This window comes from Nylanderia fulva, unplaced genomic scaffold (assembly GCF_048542155.1).
Source record: "Nylanderia fulva isolate GAGA-0341 unplaced genomic scaffold, ASM4854215v1 Scaffold21, whole genome shotgun sequence".
Taxonomy (NCBI): domain Eukaryota; kingdom Metazoa; phylum Arthropoda; class Insecta; order Hymenoptera; family Formicidae; genus Nylanderia; species Nylanderia fulva.
Window position 1 is genome coordinate 1321100 of NW_028190275.1, and position 26944 is coordinate 1348043.

Here is a 26944-nt window from a genome sequence, read left to right on the forward strand (position 1 = left end):
CACTCGACGAGTCAGGGCAGTGGAGCTTCATGAATGCGTTCCGCAATATGTATCAGGCCATCGGAACACGGCCGAGCTCGCGGCCCTTCTTCCGCAGCTTCGAGTCTAAAGCCACCGTCCGCACCGATACGCCGTTAAGGCAGCACCACCAGCAGCAGCAACACCGCCACCAACCACCACCACCACCACCACCAACCACCTACCATCATCATCGCCACCGTCGTCCTCGTCTTCGTCGAGCGTATTTTCGCGGGGGTGGGAGGCCCTCGACGAAGAGCCGCGAACGTAAGGGAGAGAGACACGGGATCGTCGAATAGTGGGGAGGATAGCGATCAAAGCGTATGCGCGAGAGAGAATCCGGGGGAGCGACAGGAGGAGCGGAAAGAGTGCGAGAGGGAGAACTGGAGCGAGAAAAGGACCCGATGTGCGCAACCATGGAGGGGAATTCTGGTGGTGGTGCACCGGGTTCCTCCGCCGGTGCCGAGCATGTATATATATGTACATGTATACATACATGTGTGTATATATATATATATACACACACGTATATTCGCGCGGGACTTTATACGAGTATCTCCCTGTATATATGTGTGGTTGCGTCTCTCCTTTTCATTTAGCTAGGAACCACCCTCTCGTGTATTCTGTGTTTCGAAAAAAAAAAGGGAAAAAATTCTTCCCGTCATCGTCGATGATCGGTCGTGAAAGCGCGGACACGTCGTCCTCGGCCGCGCCCTCTCCGCTGGTCGCACCCCGGTCATCCCTGTCCGGAGAGGGTTGCCGATCGCTCGCGGAGATAGCCGAAGGCGAACGAGCACGGCCGGGGTAGGTAGGTAGGCGGCGGGTGACGGCTGAGGTCGTCGCGGACACGGTGCTTCGTTCGAGCAAGGGTGAGTTTCGAGTTCCAGCGTTGCGGGGAGGCACAAGTTTTCGATACGGTTCCTCGGGACCGACCAAACTCCAGCTCTCTATAGTTAGCTATTGTCTTTCCAGTCGTCGGACAGGCCCGGCGGCCAGAAAGAGAACTATATAGTACATATATTGTAGTCGATACTGTCGGTTACAAGATGCACCCCCGAGTCGCGAACTTTGCCCGAAGCGCAGATAATGGAAAGCGAATCGCAAGTAGATCGACGTCGATGTCGTATAGCACCGACGTCTATATAGTTATATAATATATAGGTATATACTCATGTGCGAATCTCAAAAAGGCTCGGTACTGGCTCAATACTGGTGCCAGAGTCGCTAGTACTGAGGCTGACGTTCTGGGCCAGTATAAGTTGAGATCGGGGTCATTACTGGGACAATGTCGGAATGATAATACAGGTCCCAGTTTCGGCGTTAACGCAGAGTATTAGTACAGAGGCAACGTTGATTGCCAATGTTGGGCGAACTTTGGCTCGACACAAAGTATTAGTACTGGGACAACATTCATTATCAGTATTGGGGCATATTTATTAGTTTGTATTGAGCCAAATCTAATATTAGAATAATCGATGTTTAAAATCATTATAAATTAATGTTTCAAAATAAAAATATTTGTTGTCATACACCAACGTATGGCCCAATGTATCCCCCAGTGCTGATCCAATATATACGATTTTTTTTATCCAACGTAACTTTTATCATCTCGGTACTATTTCACGTCTCGCTCCCAGTGCACGCCCAGTACTGATACGATATTTGGCTCGGTATAGAAAATATTTTGTATCAGTACGGTACACAAACATTGGCCCAATTTTCTTCCAGTATACTTGAACCGGTACTCGTGCTGCAGACAAAGTTGCTTGCTTCCCAGTAATCCGACACGAGTCGACTCAATACATGCCCAGTACTGAGACGATTCTCGGCCATCGATTAATACCATTTTCGGCCTTATACGCGATCAGTACTGAGACGAGACTCGGCTCGATTGCATGGGAGTATTGGTACAGTACCAATTACTACCGAGACTGGTACAGTATTGATCTGGTGGTTTATTCGTATTGGGGCAGTACCACCTATCAAGTCTTGGCAGCCAATATTGTGCCATGTTGACAACTCTGGCAGAAGCCCGACATTCGCACATGGTACGAATATATATATATATATATATATATATATATATATATATATATATATGTACGCGCCTACGCAGTTCGCGAGTCTCTTTCTCGTTCTCTATACGTCTAATTTAATTGAATATTCCAGTCGTATCAGCGAACTGTGTTGGGAACCCGAGAGCGAACGCAGTTGCCCTCGGCGAATACATAAGCGCTATATATGTCCTCTCTTCCGCGTCTTTTCCCTCTCACCCGACACCAATTTCACCGAGTCGTCTTTTCATTCCTCCCTTCTCTTTACCCCTTTTCATCTTGCCCCCTCGTCGTCCGGATCGCGAACAGCGTATGTTTAATTCATGCGCCGGGTGTTATGCACGCGAGCCCAAGAGAGAAAGAGAAGAGCTTCCCGCGTTTTCCCGTCATCTTGTTCCTCGTGTTTTGATTTCCCGGCATGATCAAGCTCGGCCGCCTCTCGATACCCATGTGGAAATTGTGTTAAGACTTTGATAAGGCCCCCAATTTTTCCTAACTTTGTTAAGATCCTAATGTGGAAGCCCAATAAGAACCTTTTAAGGTCGGTCACGCTTTTCCATTGAGGACCCGTAAGGGTTAAGCAATCACGGTGATTGATAGTTGCCTTATGAAATCCCTTATATTACCTTAAGATGGCCCTATAATTTCCAGGTATGTATCCGAGATTTTTTGGGGATGTGTGTATATGTGCGTAAAATTAATACAAAAATAAATGTAATTTAATTAATTTATCAATCTATATTGAAGAACACATTGCGAGATTCTGATAATATATCTTTTCAGTTACAATTTAGTTTTCTGGGCTGAATCTTTCCGAAGATATATCTAAAGAAATATATATATATCTATCTATCTGATACATATATATCATCAAATATCAGATATATATATATATATGTCTATGCTATATAGCGATAAGGGTCCTAATAAGACTTGACAAAGGTATTAAAATAAATTTCGACATACATTAAATTAGCTACTCAAAACTGACATCACCTAGGACCTAATCTGAAAGTAACGTGAAAATTCCCCGACATTTTTTAAGGCTGCCCTAACAATTTTCCTCATGGGTCACCGTCTTTATGTACCTTCTCTCGACAGTTTCCATATTTTCTCCACCGGGGGAGAGTTTGAAATGACCGTTTGCTCGTCTCTGTGAGAAGAAAATCCTCTTTTTTCTGCTCCTCTCGTTCGTAGAAAGAACTCGGGGGCTCCGAAATTTTCAGTCGGACATTTCCGAGAACGACGCGCGCGTTTGTCCGCAATTTAGGGAACGCACACGGACGGCGGGAATGTTCTTTGATGTCGAGATATTTCCTAGCGGCTCTCGGTTTCTCTCCCTGGATCGCGTGACCGACTCGGAACGGAAATGCTTGCGTGCTGCCGAATCGCGTATAGGTATGTATATATACGCGAACCGGAATATGCATATAATTATACGGCATTTGCGGATTATTTACAAGCACGCCAGCGGTGATGGTTACGCTTGTATTCGCAATCCTCTTTGCAGCGTTCGTCGTGGCTGGAAACCACGACAAAGTTTTCGGCACTCCTCTCTCTCTCGCGTTGTTTGTTTGAGTGTGTTTTAATTGTGTGTCGGGGTCGGTCGTTATAAAATATATCTGTAACAAGAAAATGTGTTCCTCCTCGCGCTATTAATCGCCGCTTTATTAATGGCCTCGGCATTTTCACGAAACTTTCGAGTTTCGGCTTTCCCAACTTCGTAACGGTGCATATAATGCATAATTTAAACGATGAGATAACTTTATGCATAATCGTCTATGCATTCGGTAGGGCAAGTATATATGAAGATTAAGTTTTCAAGTAAGTCTTGACTGTGTTTCAAAGTATATATATATATATATATATATATACGTGGGTGTTTGCATGGGGAGGCATATTTGCTCCTTTTGGAATTGGTAAAAAAAAATAAGCACTTGTTCTCTTTTTGAATAAACGCTATATTTTTTTAAGGAATTTATTTATATTTTTAATGTAAAAGGATTAAAATATACCAAAAATTTTTTAAATTAATTAAATAAGCACTTGTTCTCTTTTTGAATGAACGCTATATTTTTTTAAGAAATTTATTTTTAATTTAAAAAAATTAAAATATAAAAGAAAATTACGCCCTGTCCTGGAAAAACTCTGGCGGATGCGCCCGCGTGTATATAAACATTATAAACTCACTGTATTATCAATTTCAACGATTAGGGCTGTTGCTAGCAACGATGTGGAATGACTTTTTAGCACGGCGGAAGAGAGAACGAACTGGGAGAATACCGGATGTGCACAGGGAGAACAAGAGTACGAGAACTAGAGGACTCGTATCGCGAAATAATTTACGACGCATACATATAGTAGCTCAGATAACACATGCAATTGAATATTATCGATAGCGATGTTGCTTTATGGAATCCCGTTATTGTATCGAACGCTCTATTGTATTGTATATTAAAGCGTCGAATCGAAATTCTGCACCGAGACGAAATTGGCTTATTAGAAAAACGCGCGATACCTCGTTTAAGACTCGAGGAAGTCCCGAACATGTGCCGTTCTTTCTCGTTGGAGAACTTCGCAATAAGCAGTCTATTCGTGGCGACTGACGAGATTCTTGCGCGGCTTCGCGAGTGATAATTTAGATCTTAATTAATGAATCCTTGCACGGTCCCTAGGAGCGATCGATCGTGATCTCTTGATAATCGCTGAGAATTAATTTTCCACCGGCTTGGGCTTCGCTTGCAAGAAGAGTTGATCGATAACACGAGACCCGTATGAGAAATTCAGATTAACTTTGTGTAATTTAGCATAACTATTTACTGTCCCAATCTCTCTCTCTCTCTTTCCAGCTTTTAATTTAGCCATAAATATATTGCAGAGAAAGTACAACCAAGTATTACTTATCGAAAATAATTTAATCTCCGGCCTCTAATTAGTATAATTAAGTCTTCCGTTTACCGGTTCACGAATACGGAAAAAAGAGCAGTCGTTTTTCGGGGGCGAATTGGAAGATTGAGGATTCTTCCGTCGCACTCGAACACACTTTTCCATTTTGTCGTCATAGGAACGGTGACGAGGGGAGATTTTTCTCCGATTCGACTCTCTCGAAGAATATCACGCTCGTCGAGAAGAATAACATTATATAATCGAAATTTGTTGAAATCCGCGATCGACGTCTTATTCATATCGTTTTGATCTAGTCTTCTACTTATCGAAGAAAAAATATATCTGTTTTAGCAGAATAATAAAAAAAATTCCAAGTAACGTTTATTATTTTTTTATTATATATAAAAGTGAAGTTCAGGAACTTTCTCGGTCATAAATCGAGTTATAAACCTCGTAAAGTTCGCACGATCGCGCGAGTGCATCGATCGCTCGCCTTTTTCGGGGGAGATCGTAATTTCGTCGACGAGGCGAAATAAAATCGTCGTAATCGGCCGTAAAGAGCCGGTCGATCGCGAAAAAATTGTCACATAACGGGGCTCGAAATATGGTAGCGACGGATCCTCTTCTCGCGCTTGACCCATTTTCGCGCCGATGACGCTCGCGATTATTACTCCTTTGGAATTTAATTAATTTCCCGCTTCTTCTTTTTTTCGTCAACTTTCCCGACGATTCTCAGCCTAATGTTTCTCGCTCTCTTCCTCACCACTCTTCCATTTCCCATCCCGATATTGCACTCGCGATTAGCACTCTTGATCGAAACAGAACTTTCATTCGATTAGCACGAATTTGAGGAAAGGAGAAAGGCGATTATGACGCGATGAGTATATATATATATATATATATATATGTATGTATGTATACACGCTAATTGTCACGAACTCTCATTTGTTCGTTGTGCAATTGTCATTTGTCACAATGGCCTCGTCGTCACCCTTCTTTTCTCTCTTTCGCGAAAGACAATGGCGGAGATAATTGACGATCTAAACTTACGACCTGCAAGAAACGCTTCTGAAATGTAATTGCATCCGTAGTTTCGTGCGCGAAATACACGAATAGCATTATGTATTGTTTCGCGCTCAAGTTTTACTTATTGTTTAGCGTACCCCGCAATATACCCGCAACCCGTTACAGGGGTACTAATTAAATTTAAGTCATTTATATCGTATCTCTCAGCTTGAAAGTGCAATATCATTTTCCCGCAAATAAATGTGCCTCACAATCAAAGGCGTTCGCAGAAAGGAGCAAAAGGAGGAGGAGGCATTTGCCCTCCTTGGAATCGGTAAAGAAATTCAGCATTCGATCTCCTTTCGAATAAACACTGCAATTTATTCGCATATTTAATAAACAAATAAAATAAAATAAAATTTTAAAAAATTAAGAAAGAATAAAAATTAGGAACAAAAAGAATTTAATCGGGCCCCCTTCTGGAATGTCCACAATGACATCGTGTAACGACCAACGTTGGCATTATGTGTAACGATAGTCGGGAGATGGCCGTCGTTTATACGGACACGCGGAAATGCAACAATGGCCTTTTGAATTTACTTCCGGAACGAGCCGGACGAGCTTAGCAATTAGAACGGAAAGAAAAAAACATATGAAAATAAAAAAAAGGGGGTGAAAACACGACGAATAAATTTAGATATGTGAATGAATGGCGCACTTAAGGGAATACGTTCTTTCTTCTTTTTTCCCCTTTTGTTTCAGCCCGGTATTGTTTAGTAGTCGCGCAGTACCAGAGTCGAAATTATATTTTCGTACTTTTACAAATTTCTGACATTTTAATCTACCACATCTACTTTAATACTTTTTTAGCAGATTATTCTCCTTTGAAATTAATTAATCTAGCCTCGCCGAAAAGAGCTGCTCTTTCAGACCTCCAAGTGGAAAATGATTCGTTTATCGCTCATATATGAGGTATATAAATAAGGAGCTCAATTATCCTATTATCAATTAAACCTGTCGAAATTCCGTGGAATTCATATAAACGAGCGAGATAATTGAGATTGAGAAATGGAGGAGGAAAATTCGAACTCGTGCGGCAACTCGTGGCGGAATAAATCTCGAGAAAGATTTCGGAACTCTCGATAATGAAACGTGTCGGTCGAGAGAGGCGGACTCCGCCTGCGAATTAGAAAGCGACGCACGTGGTTGCATGCCATTTTTTTCGTCGTTATTAACACGTATATATATATATATATACACTTACATGCCCCATATTTCGCCTCGACTAGCGACCGATATAAAGATCGAACAGCGATAACGATCCTATATATTCGCCAGCCGGTCGACTCGATCGGTCGGTCACTTCGTTTATTCAGACCCTTAATAAATTATGCGCCAACTGGAACTGGATAGAATTGGGACAACTATGTATAATCGGGCTTATAGCGCGTTAATGGACGAATGATCGATTAAATTGATCGAAAAATATACTCGACAGCCAGCCTCATTCGCTCTCGATTCTCGTGATGCCTGAGCTTTCAGGATGTCTAGCGGTCAGGAAAATCGAGAAAATTAGACATTGTCGGGGAATTTTATAAATCTGTAATTGTCAGGGAAAAGTCAGCAAATTTTACTATTTATCTGCATTTTTCCACATTATTCTACATTTGTTTCAATAATTGGAAATTTTTTATATAAACTTGTTCTTGACTCCCAGCACGCTAATTTTCTGTGTTGTTCACAATCACAAAGCGATTCGTTAATTTATATTTTTATCGTCGTGTTATTTTATTTCAATGTTTGATAGAGACAAAACGAAAAAATTTGATATAATATAAAAAGGTGGTTATTGAAATAATTTATAGTGACATGTTTGTTTCGATTATCGTACATAATGCAGATTGTATAATTGATTTAAATACTTTTTTTTTAACTGTCAAATCTTTTAATTGATTTATCATATAGATATATGCAAATCATATATTTGGAAAAAATATTAAAAAGTCGGGGAAAAAATGAATTTCTGATCTTGGAAAATCTGAAAAAGTCAAGAAATTTTGTTCATTGAGTCTGGACACTCCGCGAATGCTCTCTTAATCCCAGGTGAAAAATGGCGAGTCCCTCCGCCATCCACGGCTCTCTTTCTTTATATCTGGGTCTGGAGATCTCGTGAAAAGTACGCCTCGGCTTTCGCAGGCTCGGAGGCCCGGAATAATGCATGTCTTTATCTATCGTGCTATAGTCTTACGCAAGCCCTGGCACCCCCGAGGCCGATTTATTCGTGGCTTTTCGTTTCGCCGCGATTAGGTTTATCAGATGAACGCTCGCCGACAATGCCCGATCGTATTTCTCGGTCTTTAGCGGTCGCTATTTTCTTCACGTGTAAAGTGCATTCTATTACCGTTATAATCGCTATCGATAAGCCGCTTTTACACCTATGATTCACGCGCAGTGAGATTTAATTAAGATTCGACGATACTTTCTCTCTTGCAAATTATTATTACGTAATTATGCATTTCTATTTTATTTTATTTTATTTTTATTTTGTTTCGTTTAAGCCGAGTAGTGGGTTTCGTAAAATCTACAACTAAAGTCGCGAGCTTATGTAGGTTTTAATTCGGGATTAAAAGAACAAGCGCGAAACATTATATGGAACAGCGTGCACATTATGAGAGAATATATACAGCGCATCGGGATTAATGCACTTGACGTTTGTAAGAGTGTAACAGCGCCGAGAACACACTTATTGCGACCACGATGGAGCAAGAAGGCCGCGTTACAGAGACTTGCACTACCTTTTACTATCGATTCCGTCGACGTTTCCGCGAAGCGTGTCTGCTCGTCTCTTCTGACCTTTGAGAACTTACGTGCTAACAATACCCCAAGTTGTCGAGTGAATCTTTAAGAACGCAAGGACCCCTCGTTTTTGAAAGACTCGGCGAAAGAGAAGAAGGACGAGTGTTCTCGTCTTTTTTGCCACCCAAAAAAAAATCACTCAATTTTCATTAGTTTCTTGTTAAACTTGATTTATGCAATTTTAAATCGCCTCGAGTAATCATACATTTAATAATTTATATATATAAATAAATGAAGAGGTAAGAGAAAAAAAATGTTTATGCATATGTATTATATATATGTGTGTGTGCGAGTGTGATAAAACGATACAGTCAGTAAACTTTTAAGTGGTATCAATGTAGACAAAGACTTTACAATTCTTTGTATCAAATAGTCAATTTGTGTCAGATGACGGCATATCGCATACTAGTAGAAGACTATAGAAGTTTGCCCTAAATTCCTTGATTGATCACCGCGTATCTTGGACGTGATGTTGTTTCAAATTGATCTTTCGGAAAATTCAGTGCGACTAGCGTAGCAAAACTATTATAATTGATCAACATTGACTTTGATCTTCCTATGGTTGTCACGTGAAATTCAATTTACCTATAGATCAGGCGAAGTAAACGAGACTGAACGATATCATACAAGACAGATCAACAAAGTAGATTCTCTTGACATCCGTTTTCAATTAATCGATGCTTGCGCTATATAACAGAGTAATGTAAATAAAACGTCAATGTGTCGTTCACATGTCTCTCCAAAGAGGAATATTACGAGTGCATTGATAGAACGATGCAGACGAAAGCTTTAGAAATGTAAGTAAAAGATTTACGTAACTTCAATTGATGTAATACATATGTATCTTTTTTTATCTCGTTCATCTGCTTTTTCCCCAAAAAAATGTACTTGTAATAAATTACTTTTAGAGAGATACACGCGACTTGAAATATTGTCAACATCGCGATGTTGAATTTAGATTTATAGAATTGACGTATATCCGGATATAAATTTATAGCTTAGTTTTTGCAGAATTTAAAGTCAGATTATCAGTAGTACTTTAAAAGAGAAATTTTTAGTCGTTAATAAAGAGTCTGAATATCTTTCTCTCTCTCTCTCTCTCCATTAAACCTTCGGTGAATTATCCCAGACGAATTATAGATTTATTTATCTGGCATATATGTTTTTGACGTGCACAAACGTATAACATAAACAAGAAATGTATGACCTTTTTTATATGCGAATGCATGATCTGCGTATAAACAAATTTCGTTTGTAAATTTTAACCGATCCGTTTCTATACTTACATTTTCTGATATTTTCTTTTCGACAGATCAAAATGAGAAAGAGAAATCTGTTTCTTTTGGATAAGAAAATGTTTGAATGCTCATTATATCGATTGATTTTTTTGTTCGATTGAAAGACTCTATAAAAATATGCGACTTGCGATATCTTACTTATATACTCGGGTAATTAAAGAAAACGTATCGACCGACGACGACCGGATATTAATGAATCTACTCAACTGGAACCATGTTATCCGCTTGGTTAATTGCTCTTATCGTCGATTACTTTTTAATGTCCCCGATGTACTTGCGCACTTTCGAATCTTATCAGAGAGAAATCAGAATGATCCATTTAATATTCTCTAAACTGATGTAGTACAACAGCAATTCTTATTAATTATCAAGAGTATAATTATCGAGAGATTACTTCTTCTTCGTACGAGAAACGCAGTTGCTCCAGACATTTTTTATTTATTTATTTTTTTTTTGACACTGAAGAGAGAAAGTTTGATGTACGAATGACTTGACGGGGAGCGATTTGGATTCCTCTAAATTTTACGTACACCTTGATATACGAAATCGATACACGGTACGCGTACCAGAAACTACATGCCGAGCGGAGAATCGTTAGAACGCCTGAAATAGCTATGGGAGGCAGGAATTAGAACATCCGAGCACGAACGTATCGTATATAATCGATTTATGCCGGTCGTGCAGAATCGAAAGACTTATATTCGCGATAACGAACCGCGGTCGAATAATACGTATCGTATATATTATTTTTTATTATTTTTCTTTCTCTCTTCTCTCTCTCTCTCTCTCTCTCGTTTAATTTATCAAGATATTTCGAAGAGAATAACGCGATTACGACGAATTCGCATTCGTCAGCGAGCCATCCAGAAACGAACGTAATTAACGTCGAGTTGTCGACGGGGTTAAGTGGTCACGAACCTAGTAATGAGCGTCGACAAACGGGCAAATTATATACGGACGAGATATTCGAGCAATTGCAACGAATTACGAGCGTCATACGCGGACATGTGCTGATCCAAGAGAATCGGCAACGAGCAGCCGAGTATCTCTTTGTATCTCGTGTGGAAAACTTTCTGGAATATAATTGAATAATACCTAGTCTCCAAAAAAATCATGGATTATCTTGGATAATTCGGATCGGTTTTGAAAAGGATTCTATAAAGATTCATATCAGAAATTGATAATATTATTAGAAGCGCAATTTTTTAAATATATAGCGAGAATATAAGCCAGAATCCCATTTGCTTTCTGTTGTTTAAATTTAAAATGTTTTTTTAAAATTCTTTTCATTCAACATTACAATTAGTAGAATATTTTAGACACTTTGTTCAGAGATTTATAACAGTCCACAATTAGCATTTGGTCGATATTTAATTTGTGTTAAAGCTCCGGACTGAAATAGAGCCAAGAAATCACTTAAATATTCTTCATAGAGATAGGATCAGTTTTTTTTTATTATAATAAGAACAGACATTAAACATTTTTTTTAATCTTACGATTAATAGCCATTCTTTATATCTTTTAATCCGTGGCGGAAATGCGAGAGAAAATCGATAACAAAGAAACAAATCTACTTTTATTTTTTATTTTATTGAGATTTTATTTAATAGATGATATATAAAAAATGGGATTTCTTATCTGATTTTCCCATAAAAGTATATCAATTTTATCTTAATCTAATCTAAACGGAAAAAATTGCGAAAAAAAATTGCATCTATTTCTGTTTCGATTCTGTTCCGAGATTGAAAACCGTGTATAGAATCAAAATAGACTTCCTAATTGCAATATCGTAATAATGCGAAATATTTATTCGAGACAATGTTGGACATTTTAATCGAAATGCTGTGTCGGCGACGAAAGATCTTGGAAAATTTCTATGCAAAGTATCAAATCTGGGGCGCGATGCATGACATAGAGTCTCTCTTATATTTTCCCGAGAAAACACACGGCGATCTTTCGTCCCTCCTTCGTTTCTCCACCGTCGTTTTTCCACTTTAGCGGTGAAAGAGTTTTAAAAACCACTTTGCGCGGGTCGTGTATCCGATCGCGGTCGCTTTCCTTCTGTCTCGCGTGCGACAAACACAACGCACGGTTTATCGTCGCGAAAGACATACTCTATTCGCGGCGGAATAAATCACGCTGGATTTCCGGGTAACGACGTTTTCACGTTAACCTTGTCCAAGGAGCTAATTGACCTCGTTTCGATTCGGTTTCTCTCTTAACATACGCTGCCGACATGGGCATTTGCAAGGAGGGACAAAAGGGAGGCATTTGTCTCTTCCCCCCAAAAATCAGTAAAAAAATTAAGCATTCGCTCTTCTTGTAAATAAACACTGGAATTTGTTTGCAGTTTTATTTAATATTATATAATATTATATAATATTATACAATTAAAAAAATTAAGAAAGAATAAAATAATAAGAAACAGAAAAAATTTAATCTTGTCCCTCCCTGGAAAAAATCTCTGCGGACGCTCATGGAGGCCGATTACGATTATCTCATGAAAAAAAATTCTCTGTGCGAAAAGAGTTAGTCAGCAGTATTAGGATCGAAAATCCGATCTAGTTCGCTCCTCGATGCGCGACAAGGTTAATCGCTTCCGAGGATGGCGAGAACCCAAGAAATCGTTGAGAATCTCAGCGGAGTGCCAGAGGTAGCTGGGAATTAGAACGACGTAGGGTCACTTTTATCGATCCCAGCACCTGGCTGGGAAGGTCTCTTAGGTTGATTTAGCAGCTCCGATTCGCTCGTGCGAATTTCAAGTGTATTCGCTCGACGAAGGTCGTGATATATCGTTCGCCACCTTATATGCGCGGAAGGTGACACGATGGTTCCGAAGGATATACCGAACGATTTCTGCCGGCGAATCGGAGCCTTGCGAGGTCATTGCGGTGATATTTCGGAGCCGACACTTAATCCGAGAATATAACGCGAGGATAACTTTTTCCCTTCGACCGCATCTCTGACGGAACGCAACTGTCAAACGCATCAGCTGATCGCGCGCGATTATTTGGAGCGCGGAGGAATCTGTTAAAATTGACCCCGATCCGCATGCGATCGATAACACGGAATTCTTATTAAGCAATTCTTACAACGACTAGTTCGACCCACGCTTGACATCGCGATAACGAGGTATCACGCGAGGTGAATCTTGATTGCGGTCAAGATCGTAGGAACCAGATTAAGTGTCCACGCTATTTGCTCGACTACAAATGTATATCGATGCTGGTGATTTGAATACAATAAACCCTCGGTCCTGAAAATTGGTTTCGCGCCTGTCGGAACTTTTCGTGCTTTTTGTGTAAAAAGGACCCCCATCGTTTTTTTTCTCTTTCTATTTTCGCATGTAAAAGCGCGCCGCTATACATTCGCAGCACCTGGTCGACACCGTAACAAGTTTCTGCCAGTTTACGCGAATACAAAAGCGCCTCCGATGTGGAAATCTGACCGGAGCAGCTGAAAAAACTCTGTTTCAAAGGCAGGTCAAAAATTCGCAACATTAAGCTATAACGTCATTTTTATGTATAAGAGAGAAGTGGAGCATTGTGCTACACATCGTAAGTGTTACGCCATTTATATGAGAAAGGTATAGTAGGCAATAAATATGTATATTCGCGTACACATATATATTCGTCGCGTCTTTGCGTAAGATAACAAGCGAAATACGAGTATTCATCGTGCATCGGACACAGGCAGATAGATATAGATTACGCGAAGATGCGCGAGGTTTCCAATTCACCGATAATCAAATATTTCCGAGAATTGAGATTCCGCGATATCAATATACTCGGAAAGCTTCGATTTAAATATTCAACGGTGAGCGGAAAATTCATAAAATCAAAATCAAATTAGATAGGTCGATCCAGCAAATTTTAGTTGATAATATATTCAATTAATTTCGTCATTGAGTTGATAACATTTAAAAAATCTTTGCACATAAAAATTAAGAAATGAATAAAATTAATACTTTCTCAAACGTGTTCCAAATTAGATAAGTCAAATGAGCAATTTCCAGTTGATAATATATTCAATTAATTTCGTCATTGAGTTGATAACATTTAAAAAATCTTTGCACATAAAAATTAAAAAATGAATAAAATTAATACTTTCTCAAACGTGTTCCAAATTAGATAAGTCGAATGAGCAATTTCCAGTTGATAATATATTCAATTAATTTCGTCATTCAATTGATAACATTTAAAAAATTCTTTGCACATAAAAATTAAAAAATGAATAAAATTAATACTTTCTCAAATGTGTTCCAAATTAGATAGGTCGAATGAGCAAATTTCAGTTGATAATATAATATATTCAATTAATTTTGTTATTCGATTAATAACATAAAAAATTCTTTGTACACAAAAATTTAATGAAACGAATAAAATACTTTCTATTTCACTTCGTATTTCAAATTAGATCGAACGAGCAAATTTTAGTTGATATAATAGTCAATTAATTACGTCATTTAATTGGATAACAAAAAATTTTTTGTACACAAAAATTTAATAAAACAAATAAAAATTAATACTTTCTTCGCGTATTCCAAATTAGATCGAACAAGCAAATTTCAGAGGTGATATAATATATTTAATTAATTACGTCATTCAATTGATAACAAAAAAATTTCTTTGTACACAAAAATAAATAAAATTAATACTTTCTCGCACTCGGATAGACATTCGCTCGCTTATAATGCGGCTTCAAGAAAGACGCGAATCTATTTGAAGCAGCATCTCTCGATTAACATAGGCTATTTATCTTTAATAACACATTGATAGAGCTACTAGTCGAGCGAAACGAGCATGTCTCGAGCATATCTCTCGCGCCTATTCCAGCACCCGTCTCGGGAACGGGCAGGGCACTTTGCCGCGACCGATGTGAGCGAGAGTGAGAGCGAGTCGAGGCGCGCGCGACAAGGACAGCTGACGCAAGGCGGCCGAGTAAAACCGAGCACGCCGCGCGCGGCGTCTCAGTCGCAGCACCGCGCGCGCGCCGTAACGTCGTATGTCAAACGTGCCGCGAGTACAACCTAATAAATCGCTAATCTTGCGCTCGATCGACGAGAAGGTCGCTTCCGAGGGTGTGACGATTTATTCGCGCTCGAATACAGGAACCCGGACGAGAACGGGATATATATATATATATATATAATATATAAATATATATATATATCTTATCGTGATCGCGCAATCGCGAGGTTGAGGTTAGGGAACGTCGTCTGTTTCGTAGTGCGTCTAGGTATACGCGTGCGCGACCACTCGAGTAAAGTGTGCACACGCGGTTCGCGCGGCTGTCAATTTTCATATTCAGCTGGTGGTCGAAGATACACGCTGGTGCGAGCCTAATGGCGTAACGGCGACACGGTCGTGGACAACGCGCAGCAGGGATCGAAGAAGAAAGGAGCGGAGAGCGAGCAGGTTGCGCGCAGTGACGTAAGGTAACGGATCTCCTCGCGAATGCGTAACTTTCGTTGAGCGGCGAGAAGGAAGGGGAGAGAGAGAGAGAGAGAGAGAGATTGGCATTAAATTAATATGTAATCGGTTTGATATACTTTTTCCCCCGATGCGCTAATTTTATTCATTTCGCAACCAAGTCGAGCGAAACGATTTTTTGCCGACTTTGCCGTTCGTTTGTTTACACATTTTTCGATATACGTCGTTTCGAAAAAGCATTTTTCTCCTTTCTCGTTAAAGGACAGACGCGTATGTATGTATATGAAAAATGTGTGCGTAAACAAACAAAAGTATTGTACGTTAAAGGGCAGACGGGAATTTGAAATATTTAATTTATTGCATACATACAGAAGTGAGATGTGAATAAAATTCAATGAAAGTCGATACTATTCACACGCACACATACACGCGCGGATGCACTCTGGTGGAGAACACAAGTTGGAAGAGACGCGGCTGTCTTACTACCTGTTCTGCCGGGGCTCGTTCCCACGGTATCCTCGCGTTCACGCTTGTGTGCGTGCGTGTATATAGATGCACGCGAGGGAACGAGGAACAAAAAGATAGAGAGACGTGCGCCGCCGAAATATTGTTTCGTGCTTTCGTGTATTCGTGATGCTCGCGCGCGACCTTGCGTTCGTGTACGTATATACATATGTATATACGAGTTTGGAGAGAACCACCAAATATACCGGTTCCTTTTATCCATTTCTTTTTTTTTTTTCGTCTACATAGGCGCGCACTTTTACGATGCTCGTTAGCATCTTTTTTTTGTTCGCCTATTCGACGATGCTGCCTCGTTTCTTCGCGTTGTTCCTAGAAAGACAAATTTCCGTATTGTCTCTTTTTCTAGTATTCCTTTGGCAAAATTTTCCTCATCGATAAATCCATTAGCAGCCACTCCGAAGCGCGTAATCGGTTTTCCGGAGAAATAAATCTTATCGAGCAGAGATACGGCCAACTGCGCGCGTATCAGTTCCATTACACGATGTACCATACATATTCATACGTGTGTACTATGTCAAGGAGTGTGTTTATATGTACACACTCGTTTTTACGGCTAAAAGATTACCCGGGCGTTAAACAAACGAGGTCGCCGTCCTCGCGACGAATAAACGAGCGAGATGAGACATCCATCTGGGCGCTCGCGAGATAAATCCCATGAAAAAGATGCGACAATCTTCCCCTTTTCTTCACATCGACGTAATTTAGAGATGAGAAATATTGCGAAAAATGTCGCAATATTTTTCTCAAACAGACACAATTTTTTACAAAATATATCTGTCCAAATGTGTTCTATCGATACAGAGATGTAGCGTCTTCTTGTTATAAAATGTCTTATAGATAGATTGCTATATATTTCAACAAGACCGCGGATTTATTTATCCTTTCTCAGAGAAATGATTTTGCAAATTTTGAGATAGAGCGGCATTTTACATAAAGTCTCATCTATTTTGACTTTCGACATCAGATAAGACTCGAGTCTCGCTATTTCAAGAAGCAGCGGCAAAAAGGGAAGACAACTTACGATCTTCAATGAAGCGAGGGAAATCTTTTTTAACGTAACGAGAAGACGCCGTTTATATCTAGGGAGAACCCTGATGGGGCGGGTTAAGAAAAGCGCGCTTGTGCAAAGAAACGTAGGGTTAAGTACACTTCCTCCTCCTCGTGCAGGGTCAATCCTGGCGTTTTATCGAGGCTTTTTCACGGTGACCGGTCGAATCTCGTTGGACGCGCATCGGAGCGTAGTAGAAGAAGTAGAAGAAGAAGAAGAAGAAATGGTGAGTCACGCCGGCTAAAAACCCGTCTAAGGCTCGTTTGCGCGAGCAAAAGGACGAGGAAATCCCGGCCAGCCTCGGTGAAAACGAGAGATAAAAGACCAGCCCCGAAGGGCACCCTGCGGTTTACCGTCTCTGCGACGGACAGGTTTGCGTATCTGCGTGAAACCGCGTGAGTCACCACTTCTAAAAGCGTTCGTTGATAAATCGTCCCTTTTACGGACAAGAGATAATAGAGATCTTCGAGTTAGAGCTCGAACCCTGCTGCGATTTTGGCTGGTGTCATTCACATAAATGTGTTCCTTATTCATACAGCGTGTTATAGATCTTTTTAGTTCTTGTCGGTTCAACTAGCTGCACTAGTTCAGAATTTTAAAAGGAAAGAAATAAGCTCTGAACCTCCGAAGTGGAATTAGTTCAGCTGAAAAGAACAAAGCCTATGTATCAGTTGTTTTTATCAAACAGAATCTCGACCATTATAGTCAATAATCCAAACTCTATAACTTAATACTTTTTGATAATATTGTTTATCGGGCAATACCACACAATCCAAAGTGTGACTTAATACTTTTTGATAATATTTTTTAATGCAATTTTTTAATACCACACACAACACTCTGTTTTGTCGATCTTTTGGGGAGAGAAACATTGGAACCACGAGGATAGATCTTTCTAGAGGAGAATAAAAAACGGCTCTTCAAGCAAGCCCGACTCAAGGAGACTCGACAACGTCGCTTTCGGACAGGTAGTCTTTAACTCCGGGCCGACGCGAAGGATCGGTACTCTTTGAGAGTTCTCCTCCACCACGTGTAAGACGCACAATCGCGTGACCACCTACCCGCTAACTTGAAATTACCTTCCTGGAAGGTAAAGATCGTTCCCACCGACGTGCTCGATTGCCCCTCGCAATCATTTCGGGTCCCTCCGTCTCTCTTTCTCCTTCGCTCTTTTCGGCGAGTACACCTTGGCCGAGTCGCAAGGTTACCCTCTTTCTCTCTGGCGAATCCAGCCTTGCAGCCTTTCGATCTTTTGGCGTACGCGAGAAAGTACATGAGATCTCTTTTCTTTCGTATATATACGACGAGAGGAGGAAAGTATATGTAATCTTGGCGAACAATGGAGCGTGAAGCATTTGACAGAATCAAGGTCCATTTTCTTCTGTACAATCCGGAGGAAAGAGCGAGAAAAAAAGAGATGATCTCGCGTGAGAAATAGTAAACGAGCGCGTTACGCTTTCATAAAAGCACGCTCGTCGTAAAGTTGCTTCGGTATTTTACGGTATATATATGCGCGCGCCATCGTTAACGTTATACGTTGTTCATGCTACGTTGTTTTCATATCGTTTTAAATCTAACGATCGCGCATTACTCAGCTTTACGAGGGCGGGTTTTAACCGCGGTCTTCATCCGCCGACCTTGATTAAGGCTCGTTGATGAAACGTTCTCTCGCGCGCCGGAGAAAATAAAAAGCGCATTTCTTCGATCGATTATTTTCCCGAACTCTCAAGGTGTCTAGCGGTCAGGGAAATCTGGAAAACCGGGCATTGTATGTCAGGGAAAAGTCAAGAAATTTTACTATCTGGATTTTTTCACATTATTCTACATTTGTCTCAATAATTGGAAATTTTTTATTAAATACATTTATAAACCTTTCCTTGACTCTTAATATAAATAATAAAGATGATTATTGAAATAGTTTATAGTAACATGTTTGTTTCGATTACCGTGCATGATGCAGATTGTATAATTGATTTAAATTTGTGTTTTTCCGAATCTTTTCATTGTTGACAAAAATTTAATTGATTTATTATGCAAATTATATATTTGGAAAAAATAATACTAAAAAGTCAGGGAAAAAATGAATTTCTGGTCTTGCGGAAAATGTGAAAAAGTCGGGGAATTTTTTTCATTGAGTCTGCTGGACACTCTGTTAATATACGAATGAAATAAATCTTGGAGAAATTTCTTCTTCCATGACTTCTTCGCAGCATAATGAGATGCGTATTTCGTTGCAACATTCGCACGTCGTTATCGTTTAATTCACGCCGCGACACGGTAATAAATATTACGGATTGCGCGCAAAGCCGGCTTCAAGTAGAACCTCTTCTCCGTCTCGTCCTTTTTCTCTCTCTCTCTTCAACTATATTTTCCAAGCGATAGCCGCTTTTAGCGATCAGGGCGATTGCGCACGCTCGTTAAAGTGCGATCCTTAATTACTGGAAACAAACACGTGAGTTTATCAGCGAGTCAAGTACCGTGCGAGAACGCATTTTAAATCTTAAGGATCTGCATTCGCAAAAAGAGAGATTCCCGATATCAAACTTTTGAGGAATTAAGGGAGTTTTAGATCCGCAAAATATTAAATCGGACGTCAAAGAATTAAGTAAAACTATTATGTATATTTTTCATATCGTGCACGCGGAGAATTTTCTCTTAGAATTTACCCTGAAAACTATGATAATCCTGGGAATTTCTCTGATTAATATTTAGCACAATAAAAAATATTAATATGTACATAGTAAAATTAATCGAACATATTTCTTATTTTATGGTAGATTTTTAATATTCTTTTATTATGGTAAAAATATTAATGAGAGAAATTCATAAAATTCTTTCACATTGTCCCACAATTTTCAGGATAAATTTTAAGAGAAAATTTTCTCTGTGTATTCATAACACAGAAACGTCAAATATATATGTATTCTTCATGCTTTATTCTGGAAAATGTATGTTACATACGACTGGACTGGTCGATGATCGTTTATTTTTTTTAAAGCGTTTTAGATCAAATAGATTGATATATATATTGGATTTCCAGTCGCGTAATTCAACGTAAATGGACGTTAACGACAAGGAGGTGGCGGCAGATGTGGAAAGTCTCTTCTCTCCGTGCAATTCCTTCTAATAGTCTCCGACTCCCCTGGCGCTTTTCCCGAGGATGAGGACCGCGTCCGTGGGATTAATCACGAGCACGTTAAAATATTAACGCGTAAACATAACGATACGTGCTTCCACTTAACTATATGCTTAAACGTTTCGCACTGGATTCTCGATAAATTAACCATATGCATATACAGGGTTTGTCCGGAAAGTAATGCGTCGCATTTTTTTGTGACGCGACTATACATCGCAGAGCGATGGGACCGGTTGGGGAGGAAGGGGGGTACCCTTAGCTTTCCAACGGTAGGTCGCTCAATTGTTTCCATGCGCTTGGAGGGTTAGGGCGGCTTATTCTGTGAACCTCTGCTTAGTGGTCGCGTCGAACTTGTGATGGAGAGAACGATAGAGCAACGCTATGCGATAAAGTTTTGCGTGAAGCTGGACAAGACGCCGCTGGAAACTTTTGAAATGCTCAAGAAAGTTTTCGGGGACGATTGCCTTTCCAAATCGCAGTCAAACAGATGGCACAAGATGTTTAGAGAAGGTCGGAAGGAGGTCGCCGACGAGGCCCGCGCAGGACGCCCGTCAACATCGCGAACGGACGACAATGTGACTCGTGTGCGCCAATTATTGAATTCAGACCGTCGAATGAATGTTCGCTTAATGTCGGAATTATTGAACTTGCCGAAAACGATTGTTCACGAGATTGTATCGGAAGACTTGGCCATGCGGAAGATTTGCGCAAAACTTGTGCCCAGAGTGTTGACCGATGCGCAAAAGCAACACCGAGTGGAAGTTTGTGAAGAACTCAAGCAACTCTGTGCAGATAATCCCAATTTCCGCAGCCGCCCTACAGTCCCGACTTGGCCCCGGCGGACTTTTTTTTATTTCCTCGGCTGAAAAGGGAGCTCAAAGGACAACAGCTCGAGTCGGTTGACAACGTACAAGCTACTTCGACGGCCTCCCTGAACAGCATCCCAGTCAAGGAGTTCCAGAAATCTTATGACGCATGGAAATCGCGTTGGCAAAAATGTATTGACGCAGAAGGGTCATACTTCGAACAATTTTAAGTTGTTTTACCTATGCGATCAATAAATTCTTTTTTAAAAAAATGCGACGCATTACTTTCCGGACAAACCCTGTATGAGCCGCGTTTAACGTTTTATCTAGGTCGCGACTCTTTCGATGAAAAAAGAATCGCTAATAATTTTTACAAATATTTCCATAGAGTACGCGAAAGAGAGAGAGAGTCGACAATTCTCGGGAGCAGAAAATCAGTACGTAAACAGTGTGTGTCTGAAGATTTTCTTCCGCAGGCCCTAGTTCCGCGAATGTTTTTGCGCGCGCGCTTTCGTGTCAAGTCACCTGAAACGTCAAGTGTCACTCGAGACTGCAATGCGGCGGAGTGACTATTGAAACGTAAGCTTTCCGAGTTCTCTCTTTCTCTCTCTGTTTCGTTGCGCGGTTTGCGGAGAACCGCGGACAAGACTCGGCAATGTCAGACACTCGAGGAACGCCGGAAAGATTCGTCCCTTTATATACAAGAGATTTTCTCATAACGACGTCCGAGAAGTAGAGCGAATTAAGAAGCAGTCGTTTATTATATTCTCCTCTCTCGAGGAAGACTACTACCACCACCACCATCTCCAGCTTCTCGAGGGAAAAGAACAAATCTCTCGGCGTGTCCGAGTTTATGATGATTCGAAGCTATTTTTAGACCAGGATTTCGCGCGCCGTGTTACGTGTTCCTCGATCGAGGCACGTAGGGTGTTATCGGCTTGCATCGGGTCGGAAGTGACCCCGCCGGTTGTCGTCGCCGCGTTTCCTCGATTCTAGGACGCGGCTAACTGTAAAAATATCGGGGACGTCCTAATCGCCTCGTGAAACTCGCCGTGCGGCGCTGCGGAGAGGTTTCCCGCAGGTGTCTCGCAACGCCGCGGGCCGTCTTCCTCGTCGGCATGAATCTTTCATGAGACCTCCTTCTCTCTCTTTCTGTCTCACTCGAGGCTCGCCTGCGGGGTCACATTAGATGCACCTTCACTTTTGCCGCGGCCAAAGGCAGTCGATGTCTTTGGAAACGACTCGGCGAGGTCTGTGTAAACTTGCCATCCCGAATCTTTGCAAAATTGTGTGTTTTTGTCCATCCATACAAAAAAGAATTCAAAATGAAAAAGAAATTTGAATAAATTTTATTATGCATCTCTATTTATAATTTTTCAATAATCGCACTTGGGGATGCTTATAATCAGGGTGTCTAGCCGTCAGGGAATTTTATAAATCTGGAATTGTCAGTGAAAAGTCAGAAAATTTTATCTGGATTTTTTCACATTATTCTACATTTGTCTCTCAATAATTTGAAACTTTTTATTAAATAAATCTGAACTTTTTCTTGACTCCCAGCACGCTAATTTTCTGTGTTGTTACAAATCGATTCGTTAATTTATATTTTCATCGTCGTGTTATTTTCTTTCAATGTGTTTGATAGAGACAAAACTAAAAAAAATTGATACAATATAAATAAAAAGGTGATTATTGAAATACTTTATAGTGAACATCGTACATAATGCAGATTGTATAGTTGATTAAAATTTTTGTTGTTACTTCCGAACCTTTTCATTGTTGATAAAAATATCTCAAGGATTTCATGATTTAACATTTCATTGATTTATCATGCAAATTATATATTTGGACAAAATAATACTAAAAAGTCAGGGAAAAAATGAATTTCTGGTTTTGGAAAATTTGAAAAAGTAAGCGAATTTTTTTCATCGAGTCTGGACACTGTGATAATAAAATTAATTGTTGACTTTTTTATTTTTTATTTTTCTTTGCAAGGTGGACGAAGGAAAGACGATTATTTTTGGTCAAATGTAGGCTTATGATAAAATTCATTTCTTTTTTATTTCTAATTTTGTTTACGAAGTAGACAATCGAATGCGCATATCAATGTCGTAAAAACTTTACAGACCTGGAGCCTCGGTATCTTTGGAACACAGCTTCCTCGCGGGCACGTTCGATATTCTCTCTTCTCTTGCCGTGACCGTACATAGTAGATATCATCTTTCGAAATTGCGCAAGGATATTACCTGATCGAGTGTTTACTCGGTTTCGCGATCGAAGTCGAGCGCGATTTATATTAACGTTCGCTGAATAGCTATTTTCACTTTTTATCCATTGCGTTTTTTTTATACTTTCACTCTGATTGTTTTCGCTGATTCTCATTCTCATTTTCCTAGAATGGCTCGTAGATAATTCTCCGCTCCGGTTCTCACCTGATTTTACGGTCGACGTTAACGATAATTGTGGCTCGAGAAAAATGCAGCTGAAGATGTTAATTGCCGCTAAATCAATTTCTGTCGCGCGCATTATTATACCATAAAACGAAACCGTTGTTGCTGTTTTCCTCTGGAAAGAAGGCTCCTCGACTCGCGTCTTAGACCCGCGAAAAGACAATGGGATTCATTCGCTCGTTCTCGCTCGAAAAAAAAAAAAAAACATTGTCTCTCTCTCTCACGGGTGTCTCTCACCTGTAAAACAGGCCTTACAACCTCGCGCTTGTTGTTGGCAAACGGTGAACAAGGCCGACCACTTTGCCGCGTGTAACTTTTACTTATTTTCTGCGCACCTACGTTTCACTCACGCGGGCTCCCGCTCTCGGCAGGATCATTAATCACGGTATACCCAACGTTGCCGGGGATACCGTTGTAACCGCAGAACTTGACGACTCCTAAGCTAGGAGGACACGCCGATGTGCCGGGAAGCGCGACGGAAACTTCGAAAGCCTCCTCCAACTATTTAATTGTTATCGCGAGTCTCGCATATAAAACCTCCTCGCTTCATAAAGAGCGCATCAATCTTTTTTTTTTCTTTCTCTCCTCGAAAACGGAAAAACGCGACGGCGTGAAACGTGACTTGACTCCCTTTTTTCCTCGATTATAAAAACGCGATGATTTTTGTTCGTCGGTGAAAGCCGACAAGTGTGTCGCGAAGACGAGACAAAAAGAAGCGGCCAACGTGTGTGTAGTTTTGTTCGTGAAGAGTGAAAAAAGGTGTGACAATAAAAATTGTAAATAAATACACGCGTAGAATTGGAATGCCCGCAGGCGGTTTTCGCGCCGCGAATATAAAAACTGGAAGCTGACGCGTGGTTTTATATCGCGACGGAAACCCGTGGGATAGTTTGGCGAGTCTTGTTTACGGACCAGAGGCTGCGTTTAGTGGAAAACCGGTCTGGATTAGACTAAACGCGGGAGCGCGATCAGGCACTTTCCCGTTAACTGCTTTATCCGTTCCACTTTTTTGCGTTCGCGCGATATCACGCGTAATATTGCAACTTTATTTTGCATCTTGACGTGATCTCGCTTAGACGTGTCGTTGATCCACTTTCGCATTTTACGTATTTCGAGATAGAAAAAGAATCATTTATATATATCACCGAAAAAATTGTATTCTTATCTCAAGTACATGCCACTTATCTTTTATATATTAATATCTTCTATTAAAATAAGCGCCTCTCTTAATTGATGAAGAAAATTCTCTAAGTATCTATTCTTGACATGCAAGAATGTATACCTAATAGGATGTTTCTTTCTCAATGTATTATTTGAAATTATTATATAGTTTTGAAAACAAAAACAATCTTACAAATAGACATTTATTATTTATTTAAATTTTAGACATATTATATAATTGAATTGTTTTTTAATTGATAAACTTATAAATTTAAATAATTTTATTTTAGTGATTTTTATAATATATTTATTTGTTGCGGAATCGAAGTTGCAAAAAGAGATTAAGAATATCTTCTTAACTCGAGAGGACATTCCGAAAAGCATCGCGTAAAGATGCATTTGAAGAAAACAATATTTTCACGCGGTTATATAAATCTCTGGATCGAGATGAATTTCGCAGAAGCCGTATCTGACCTGTTTCTCGTTCATCAGAAATTCGCGGGAAAAGGAAAAGGCGAAAAATAGAGCCGGCTTTTCGTACCAAATTGGCCGCGCGTGCCATCACCTCTGTTCGTTTATTCGCGAAAAATTGCTCGTCAAATTGATCGATTCGAAGCCGCGCGCGAGAAACGTCGCGGATAAATATTTCATACCGTATTCCTCGACACTCTTTCATCCACAATCGCGCGTATGAATCCCGAATCATTCCATTTCTATATCGAAATATACCCGCGAAAATACCTATATTCCTTCATCGATTCCGCGACTCGGTTCGCGGATTTCTCGAGAGAGTAAGCGTGTGGAATAATAATGATGCTGCGTAGAATAATGATGATGGAAAGGAAAAGGTGGAGATTCGAGGAAGAAAGGGGACAATATGAATATCATATAGCGAGTTTAGAAGCCGCGCTTCGTGGTTGACCCGAAGCTCTTCGCAGCCTCCCGGCTTTCACGTTGCGCGAAATATCATTCTGGTCATCAACCGAGACGGTCAACGCGATTTACTCGAGAGCGCCGCGTTATGCGCAGCCCGTTACAAAACACACTCGATCATCCCGAGAGCGCCGCCGATTTGCGGTGACACTCTTCGCTTTTTTCTCTCTTGTTTTTTGTCTATGTTTTCCCTCCCTCTCTCTTTTGACATTGTCCGCGCGAGAACAACCGTGACACATTTCGTCTATTTTCTCGGGGGATATAATACCGAGGGAAAATACGGGTCTATTTAACTTTCTGCTGAATATACACACATTTTGACATATTAAGAAAAATCAATTTTGATATTATGTCCACGTCGCTAATATGAATAATATCGCGCATTGAAATTTTCGCCTTTCTTTTTCAGAAGTCCAATTAATCGAGGAGACGCGATATAAAGGGTATATCGGGCAGGTTGCGAGAAACAGGTGTTCGTGATCTTGCCAAGTGTCCGAAAGAGGAAGAAGCGAGCGAGATGGGCGAGAGACGAGGTACGAAGGCCTTGGAGCTTTGGTGCCGGCGTATAACCGACGGTTATCCGGGTGTAAACGTGCAAAACATGACCACCTCCTGGAGAGACGGACTAGCCTTCTGCGCCATGATTCATCACTTTCGGCCGGATCTCATGTAAGTATATCTAAGCGAGTGTGTAATCGCCGTCGTAACACGGTGAGGGATATTACACCGGATAATGATGCGAAATCCTCTCGTTTTTCCGCACGATTTCGTTCCGGACGAAAAGTACGTAATGTGGAATTAAACGCGCTCTTAAACAGGGTGTCTAGCGGTCAGGAAAAACCGTCAGGGAACTTTAGAAATCTGGAATTGTCAAATTTTACTATTTATCTGGATTTTTTTCATATTCTACATTTGTCTCAATAATTGGACATTTTTTTATTAAATAAATATAAATCTTTCCTTGACTCCCAGCACGCTAATTTTCTGTGTTGTGAAAAATCGATTCATCTACAGCGTGTTCGTGAATTTATAATTTCATCGTCGTGTTATTTTATTTTAATATGTTGGATAGAGACCAAACTAAAACATTTTATGTAATATAAATAAACAAGGTGCGATTATTTGAATAGTTTATATAGCGACATGTTTGCTTCGATTATCGTATACAATGCAGAATGTATAATTGATTTAAATTTTGGTTTCAACTTCCGAATCTTTTCATTGCTGACAAAAATATCTCGAGAATTTCATGAATTGATTTATCATATAGATATATATTTAGAAAAAATAATGCTAAAAAATCAGGGAATTTTTTTCATTGAGTCTGCTGGACACC

General features: G+C 40.2%; 2 protein-coding genes across 10 annotated transcripts in view; one reads left to right on the plus strand and one right to left on the minus strand.

Annotated features, from left to right (window-relative positions):
• LOC114941346 (uncharacterized) overlaps positions 1–26944 on the minus strand; it is an 81728-nt gene that overhangs the window by 39294 nt on the left and 15490 nt on the right. For 5 of the 6 annotated variants that reach the window (XM_085482684.1, XM_085482683.1, XM_085482682.1 and 2 more), the window contains exon 1: positions 4–174. The exons of the other annotated variant lie outside the window; for it this stretch is intronic. The gene's annotated coding sequence lies outside the window, so the exon portion shown is untranslated. Of the gene's footprint in view, positions 1–3; positions 175–26944 lie in introns of those variants that run through there. 6 annotated transcript variants of the gene reach the window in all.
• The window catches only part of MICAL-like (protein), an 86685-nt gene that overhangs the window by 37926 nt on the left and 21815 nt on the right, over positions 1–26944 (plus strand). Inside the window, exons 1-3 of one of the 4 annotated variants that reach the window (XM_029316311.2) lie at positions 15092–15320; positions 15428–15554; positions 26018–26277. In XM_029316311.2, the coding sequence (XP_029172144.2) occupies positions 26126–26277 (152 nt within the window). In that variant the 5' untranslated portion in view covers positions 15092–15320; positions 15428–15554; positions 26018–26125. Of the gene's footprint in view, positions 1–15091; positions 15555–23959; positions 24274–26017; positions 26278–26944 lie in introns of those variants that run through there. The other 3 variants (XM_029316310.2, XM_029316313.2, XM_029316312.2) reach the window with 3 other exon arrangements.